Below are 8,248 nucleotides of genomic sequence, written 5' to 3'. Positions count from 1 at the left end.
TGGTGTCCAGCTTCTTGAATATTGTGGGACCTGCAATCATCCAGGCAAGTGGAGAGTATTCCATCACGCTCCTGACTTGTGCCTTGTAGATGGCTTTGGGGAGTCAGGAGGTGAGTTACTTGTCACACTATTCCTAGTCTCTGACCTGCTGTTGTAGCCACAGTATTTAAATGACTAGTCCAATTCAGTTTCTGGTCAATGGTAATCGCCAGGATGTTGATAGGGGGAGATTCAGTGATGGTAATGCCATTGAACATCACGGGGTGAAGGTTGGATTCTCTCTTGTTGGAGATGGTCATTGCCTGACACTTGTGTGGCGTGCATGTTACTTGCCACTTGTCAGCCCAAGTCTGGATATTGTCCAGGTCTTGCTGCATTCGGACATGAACTGCTTCAGTATCTGAGGAGTCGTGAATGGTGCTGAACATAGTGTAATCATCAGTGAACATCCCCACTTCTGACCACATGATGGAAGGAAGGTCATTGATGAAGCAGCTGAAGATGGTTGGGCCTAGGTCACTACCCTGAGGAACTCCTGCAGTGATGCCCTGGAGCTGAGATGACTGACCTCCAACAACCACAACCATCTTCCATTGTGCTAGGTACGACTCCAACCAGCTGAGATTTTTCTCCCTGATTCCCATTGACTCCAGTTTTGCTAGGGCTCCTCAATGCCACACTCGGTCAAATGTGGCCTTGATATCAAGGGCAGTCACACTCACCTCACCTCGGGAGTTCAGCTCTTCTGTCCATGTTTGCCTAGGTGATTCATTGTAAACTGTTGAGTTAAATATTTACAGAGTGCAATTCTGACCCAACGGTTACCATACAATTGTATGCCAACATTGTTAACATTTTCCAATATTTTGATTAATAGAGCACTGCACCAAAAAATCAGGAACTGTGAATTTGAATACTTTCAATAGGGGTTTATTAAAGTGCAATTGTTGGAGCTGTTGCTATATATGAATTGTTACCTTAATACTACCTCATTAGATTTTCCAGATGTCTGATAACATTTCTGGAAAGAAATGAAATGCACTTGACATAAAATGATGAGAGGTATAAAAGTCTATTCTACATTTACAACAACCTAGACTAATATCATAGCGATTTTTCTCATTTTATACCACTTTTCATTATAAGCAATACTTAGAATATGGAACTTACTGGAGGTGTACATGGGACTTAAATAGCACACTTGGTCATAGCAGTGGAGTTACTTTATAGCCTCATTCATGGCGTAGATTCTGTATTCAATTATTTATAAGATATCTTCAATTTACTAGTAACTGGGTTGATAAGCTGCATTGTTTTTTGTTTGCATGTCTAGGGCCAGTGCAGAAGTGCACATTTTTCAACATCCAGACTTTACAAAAGAACATTCATACAAAGACATCGAGAGTGATCGCAGTAAAACAGATCTTTCAGCAGTTGCTTTGCAGCAGAAGAAAGCCCTTAAGAAAAAGAGACGCAATGATGGGGTGGTAGTGCTAAATAATACAACTCTCTCACCGAAAACCTCTACCATAACTCTGGAAAACAGCAGTAAAACACGTAAGACAGATAAACAAACCTTATGCTTTTCTAAATATCAGACCATTGATACTGTGAGCTTTTAAAATCTATAAACAAGTTTTTTTTTGTAATTGTAAATTACCAACACGAATCTATTAGCAAACCAAATATTTGGGAGATAGAGCATTGCAATTAACACACTATTGCTTTATTTCTGGTTAGAATTCAATCTAGAGTGATGGATTGAAAATCTTATTTTGCTGCCAGTTGAAGTGTCCAAAGTGAAATTATTTTGAGCACTACTCCCAATCGTTACTGAGCACAGGTCAGCTACACAAAACTCTACACTGTTCAGCACAAATTAACACTAAATTGGCATATTGGCATTCACTTAAAGAGGGCCACAAAGCTGGCTAATGTAGGATTTAAGCAAAATACTGGCATACAATTGGCTAATGTAGGAAGCGGACACATCTTCAGAAGTTAGTTTATTATCATGCTGTACCTGACCTAGGATCCGCAAATTTGATGCCACTGTCAGATTTAACATGGTTATAAACTCAGTTGTGCAAATAATAGGCTGATAGAAAAGAGAATACATTTTTGAATTAATTTTTATTTTCTGTAAAATTTAAGTAATGGTGTGAAATCTCAAAGTGTGAAGGAGTGAAATAAATTTCTTTTTTTAATTACACAAGATGCAAAACATTTCCCAAGATTCAGTGCATCTGGAGATTTTTGCATTGAATATGCATAACACAATTCTGGATGAGTTTAAGTTTGAGTTTTCAAGACAGTAGGATGTTCAGAAGGCCAGATGAGTCTGGAACTGGCAAGGGCTCCCAGTAGGTGACTGAAGTGGGGTAGAGGTGGGCAGAGTTATGCTTGTAGAAGCAGGCAGTTTTTGTGATGGAGAGATTATTGAATCAGAACCTCAACTTGGGGTTGAACAGAATATCAAGGTTATGAACAGTTTGGTCCAGCTCAACACCAGGGCCAGAGAAGGAGTTGGGAGTTGGTGGCATGGGTGTGGAATATGTAGCAAGGGCCAAAGGTGATGGCTTCAGTATGCCTAACGTTTAAATTGGAGGAAATTTCAGTTAATCCAAGCCAGGCTGTCAGGTGAGCAGAGCTAGATATTCTGAGGGCTCTCCACTTCTTCCTCGAACAGAGGCCCGAACAATCCCCATCCACCACCACTCCTCTCCGTCTGGCTGAACTTGTTCTCTCACTGAACAATTTCTCCTTAAACTCATCTCACTTCCTCCAAATAAAAGGTGTTGCTATGGGGACCTGCATGGGCCCTAGTTATGCCTGTCTCTTTATGGGGTATGTGGAACAATCCTTGTTCCGGTCCTACTCAGGTCCCCTCCCACAACTCTTTCTCCGGTACATCGATGACTGCTTCAGTGCTGCTTCATGCTCTTGTCTGGACCTGGAAAAATTTATTAATTTTGCTTCCAATTTCCACCCCTCCATCTTTTTCACATGGTCCATCACTGACACTTCCCTTCCCTTCCTTGACCTCTCATTTCTAGTGATAGACTGTCCACCAATATTCATTACAAGCCTACCGACTCCCACAGCTACCTCAACTACAGCTCCTCACATCCCGCTTCCTGTAAGGACTCCATCCCATTCTCTCACTTCCTTCACCTCCGTTGCATCTGTTCTGATGATGCAACTTTCCAAAACAGTTCCTCTGACATGTCTTCCTTCTTAACCGAGGTTTTCCACCCACGGTGGTTGACGGGGACCTCAACCGTGTCCGGCCCATTTCCCGCACATCCGCCCTCACACCTTCCTCTCCCTCCCAGAAACATGATAGGGTCCCCCTTGTCCTCACTTATCACCCCACCAGTCTCCGCATTCAAAGGATCATCCTCCACCATTTCCACCAACTCCAGCATGATGCCACCACCAAACATCTTCCCTTCACCCCTCGTCAGCATTCCGAAGGGACCGTTCCCTCCGGGACACCCTGGTCCACTCCTCCATCACCCCCTACACCTCAATCCCCTCCCACGGCACCTTCCCATGCAACCGCAGAAGGTGCAACACCTGCCCCTTTACTTCCCCCCTCCTCACCGTCCAAGGGCCTAAACACTCCTTTCAAGTGAAGCAGCACTTCACTTGCACTTCCCTCAATTTAGTCTACTGCATTCGTTACTGCCAATGCGGTTTCCTCTACATTTGAGAGACCAAACGCAGACTGGGTGAGCGCTTTGTGGAACACCTTCGGTCTGTCCGCAAGCATGACCGAGACCCCCTTGTCGCTTGCCATTTCAACACACCACCCTGCTCTCATGCCCACATGTCCGTCCTTGGCCTGCTGCAATGTTCCAGTGAAGCTCAACACAAACTGGAGGAACAGCACCTCATCTTCCGATTAGGCACTTTGCAGCCTTCCGGACTTAACATTGAGTTCAACAACCTCAGATCTCTCCTCCATTCCCATCTTTGGCAATCTCTCCTTTGCCTCCACTGGCCCTCTATCCAGCCCCACCTGTCCCACCCCCCTTAAACAGCTTATATTTCACCTCATTTCTATTTCTCTTCAGTTCTGATGAAGAGTCATACGGGCTCGAAACGTTAACTGTGTTCCTCTCCACAGATGCTGTCAGACCTGCTGAGTTTTTCCAGCTATTTCTGTTTTTGTTTCAGATTTCCAGCATCCGCAGTATTTTGCTTTTATCTTAGATATTTATGCTTCCTTATTAAAACAAAATCTATATATTGTCCTTTCTCCCTACTGTCCTAGCCAACATTTATGCCTCAACTAACATCACATTAAAAAAAAACCTGGACATAATCGCAGTGATGTTTGTGGGACTAGCTGTCAGCTAGCTGGCTGCTGTGTTTCTTACATTCCAACAGTGACTATACTTCAAAAGTACTTTATCGAATGTCAAGCACTTTGGGACATTCGGAGGTTGTGAAAGGTGCTATATAAATGCGTGTCTTTTTTGTATGTAATATGAATTTATACAGTAAAACTTCATCATTGCAAACTCTAGGGGATCAACAAAATAATTCTCAGGTTTAAGTTTACAAAGGTGGGCTATGCTAATGATTAATTGACCTTCATCTGAGACCTTCATTTTTAATCAGCATTTACAATGATAAAGCTTTAGCTATTGATAATTTATCTGCTGTTATTCAACAGCAAGGTTTCTATTGACCCAAGTGATTCAGAGATCCTTAATATATGGATTAAGGTTATAGTTAGCTTCATTTTGCCAATTTTAAACTCTATTTTTGTGCTTTTTGGTTTGCTTCTTATGCACTATTCTTTGTTTGTAGTGTCTACAGGGAAACAACGGAGAATGCTGTATCAGTACATCAATTTTGATAACCCAGAATTTAACATACTTACTGCAACTGAGAATGATCAGAAAGAACAGACCATACAAGAAAATATTAGTGAGAACAAAACAAAAGTGGCTGTTCCAAGCCATTCAACAGCTCAAACAGCAGGTAATCCACACTTTGCAAATGCAAAATTCACTTCATATGATGGATTTAATTAATATGTTTCCTCTCTTTTAAAAACAAAACTTTTATTTTCTCTGCCATCCACATCCAAGCCTATCAGTTGGGAGGATGGGATAGTTGAACTGAGAGCAATTGACACATGACAATAATGTAATTGCTTGGTCTGGGAGGGAGCACTTGTGTCAGATGGAAGGAGGCATTAGCAGGCACAAAGGAGTAAGTGGTCTACTTCATTATGGGAAGTGATGGAGATTATAGTAGGAATCAGAGATGAGAAAGAGCAGAGTGAAAGCAAATTTGTCAACACTAGTAGGGCAGACTATAATAAATAAATAGGTTTTAGATGAAGCATTGAACTATAACTCTATATATGCTGTAAACATCTTAGAGGATCAAGATGCACAATGCAGGCAGTTGGTTCTTCCGCAGATCCATGTGTGACCCCCAAGTCCTGGCATTTGTATTTGTATATCTCTCTCTGTTTCAACATACGGGCCTGAAGGCTTAGGAAGGGTTGTTTTCAGTGCTAATGTTCTCACTAGTAAGAAATCTGAAACAAAACCCAAGGTCTGTTAGTATAAACAATTTGAGATATATACCAATTAATAGTAATGTTAGTTCAAATGTCACACTTCTACAGCATTATATACAAACCCTGAGTGCTGAGTGCTATCCTTGGTGCTATGCACCAAAGTGGATCATTAAAATAAAAGCTTAGCTGCTTCTGTCCCATGCCATTTCGATTTAAGCAGCCTATGTCGGCTCCTGTTGGTGAATATCCCCAATGTTTTTGTCCAAGAATCTCCTCTTTAGAGTTACTTAAAAAAACATTATTTCTGCAGTCAGTGAAAATTGTTTCATTCACATCTCTGATGGTGGCAATTTACATAGCTATTTCTGGCATCACTTGAAATTGCTGGCCCATTAGCACTTTGACAGGGGTGAGTGTCAGAAAAACTTTTGCTGCTACTCTGGTCCCAAGAGAGTACACCTCATCCAGGGCCCAATGATAAGATTAATATTGGGATAATACCATAGATGCTTTAGGTAATGTATTAGGGTACCAGCTACGACTTAGAGTTTCTTTTACGTCGCATGAAATCGTGCTGTTGGCCTCAATCTAAAGGAACTTTCAGATTTCCAGCAATGGAACTTTTTCTTTCAAGACTAAGTCAACTACTAACTCAGATTTCCACAATTTGACTTAAACTAGCACAGGAGTCCTGTCCATATTACTGCCCTTTTTCAAACTCATGTTTACTCATGATTTGTTTATCAAAGCTTTCACTTGATCATGTGCAGTGAGCATGTTATTAGCTTACTTTGAAGACTGGACTTTTTCATATCCTGGGAATGTCTCCATCCAGTCAATTTGAAACATACTTGCATTATTCTTGTGCTGCATTCACACTCCACAAGCATAGTATTGTTGCAAAGCCAGAACAGCTTTACACTGATGCCAAATTTCAACGTGTAAATCGAATATCAAGGCCTGGACTGACTTCAAAGATAGTTTCACTGCAAAACTTCTTTGCACTGACACCACAATTATAATGTGAATGTACCCAAGTAGGTAATTGATGCTGCATGTACGTAAACTCTTCATTTTATATATTCGCTGAGCTGCTTGGCAGTGTTTTTGACAACTGAAAGCAACTTTTTTTTACGATTCCAATAGAATACTGGGTTAGAACTCGAACCAGCGCTATGTTTGCAGCACTGCAGGCCTTATAGAAATTATGCATGAAAAACTGACGACAAGCTAGACAAAATTTACTGTTTTCTTTTATTTTGTGGGAGAAAGAGCAAAGAGATGTAACGCCTTTTAACACTGTCCTGCAGCTTTACGTTTAAGGTGCAGAGCTTTCATGATTCCTGTAACCATGCTGATTCCTGATAGTTTGAAAACAGTTTAAATTTCCTAATAAATGAAATTGACTAAACTTCTAATTTTAATAAGTGTGTTGTCATGAATTAATGAGAATATCCATTACTATATAGTACATTTGTTATACCAAAATGTAAATTAGAAAGGTTTCTAATTGGACACGTGCCAATTTAACCTGACATTAGGCTCAAAACTACATTGTCAGATTCCTTGTTCATTCTGATGCTTCTCATTTTCGGTGTTGTACACCACAGCTGTGCAGATTTGTGCATTAAAATGTCAAGAGTTTGGGAACTTGTGCAAACTAAATTAAGTGATTTATAATGTGGAACCGACTAAATAAATAAAACAGTAAAACAGGGGCAACTCCACTCAGTCATATTTATACATTCAGTAAAACAATGTAGAACAAGTATCTGCAGTTTATTTTACGTACATCTGTTAGTCACCAAAGAGTAAGAGTTACTTGGATGACAAGTAAAATAATAATCACATTTTATATTCACAGGTAATGAAAACAAGGAAGATTCCCTTTTGCGAACTTCACCAAGTTTGTCTTTAGGTACACCAGAAAAATCTGCACCTAACAAGTCAGCACAAGTCTCCCTGGATATTAACAAGATGCTTAGTATTTGTGCAGCTCCTTTGGTACCTCCACTGTCTCCACAGCCAAAATGTTAATTTGTGAGAAAAATTTTAGAAGTGCTGTAAGTGTCACCTCTTGAACTATCTTCAGTATGTAAAATCATTTTGACATTTAATTAGACAATGGATCTGGATTTTAAAACCTGGAACCCAGGGCAGCAATAACAGGCATAGGATTAGAGAGGTGCGCAATGCTCATAAAACAACTTTTGTGCAAAGGTGGATGGAAAAGCTTTGAAGCACAATGAATAAAGTCTGATAAGTATAGGAAAATGCATTTTCATGTTAGCAGAATGACTATTGTTGTACAATTTTTTAAATGTTCATATATTTTTCAAAGCTAAAACAAAAGAGATGGTTTCATAGGAGTAGGGCATTCAACCCTCCCACCATTCAATTAGATCACGGCTGACCTATGTGCCCCAACTCCATTCTCGGTCTCAGATCCATATCCCTTGATGACCCTTACCTAATAAAAGCACTGTTTCCAAAGGTACGCAAATAAATTTATTTATTTATTTTTTTTAAATGTGCTACTTTGAAAGGGGTGATATTGCCTCAGGGAGAAAAGAATATTTGGGGGATTAATTTGGGGTTACTTAACTGACGCATTTCTATTTTGTGGGCCCATCTAAAATATAACAAGCATCAGGAAGTTCTTCCTCCAGTTTGTCAGCAAATGAGCCAATTATAATCACCACA

The 8,248-nt window shown here is 40.3% G+C and overlaps 1 protein-coding gene across 1 annotated transcript; it reads left to right on the top strand.

Annotated features, from left to right (window-relative positions):
- Positions 1–1,305: 1,305 nt before the first annotated feature.
- Positions 1,306–8,035, top strand: LOC144681996 (uncharacterized protein C16orf86-like). Its single transcript, XM_078544203.1, has 3 exons — positions 1,306–1,557; positions 4,822–4,995; positions 7,410–8,035. Exons 1-3 carry the CDS (start codon positions 1,326–1,328, stop codon positions 7,580–7,582), a joined length of 579 nt encoding a protein of 192 aa, XP_078400329.1. The 5' UTR covers positions 1,306–1,325; the 3' UTR covers positions 7,583–8,035.
- Positions 8,036–8,248: the final 213 nt, after the last annotated feature.

The sequence above is a fragment of the Cetorhinus maximus genome, chromosome 6 (assembly GCF_964194155.1).
Source record: "Cetorhinus maximus chromosome 6, sCetMax3.hap1.1, whole genome shotgun sequence".
Classification (NCBI taxonomy): domain Eukaryota; kingdom Metazoa; phylum Chordata; class Chondrichthyes; order Lamniformes; family Cetorhinidae; genus Cetorhinus; species Cetorhinus maximus.
Note: the sequence above shows the minus strand (reverse complement) of the source record. Positions and strands in the feature narration are given on the sequence as shown.

Excerpts from the sequence above, each read along its gene's own strand:
- LOC144681996 (XM_078544203.1), top strand. The coding sequence starts at position 1,326 with ATGTCTAGGGCCAGTGCAGAAGTGCACATTTTTCAACATCCAGACTTT. Across the intron at positions 1,558-4,821 it reads GGAAAACAGCAGTAAAACAC|TGTCTACAGGGAAACAACGG; the intron begins GTAAGACAGATA and ends CTTTGTTTGTAG. Across the intron at positions 4,996-7,409 it reads TTCAACAGCTCAAACAGCAG|GTAATGAAAACAAGGAAGAT; the intron begins GTAATCCACACT and ends TTATATTCACAG.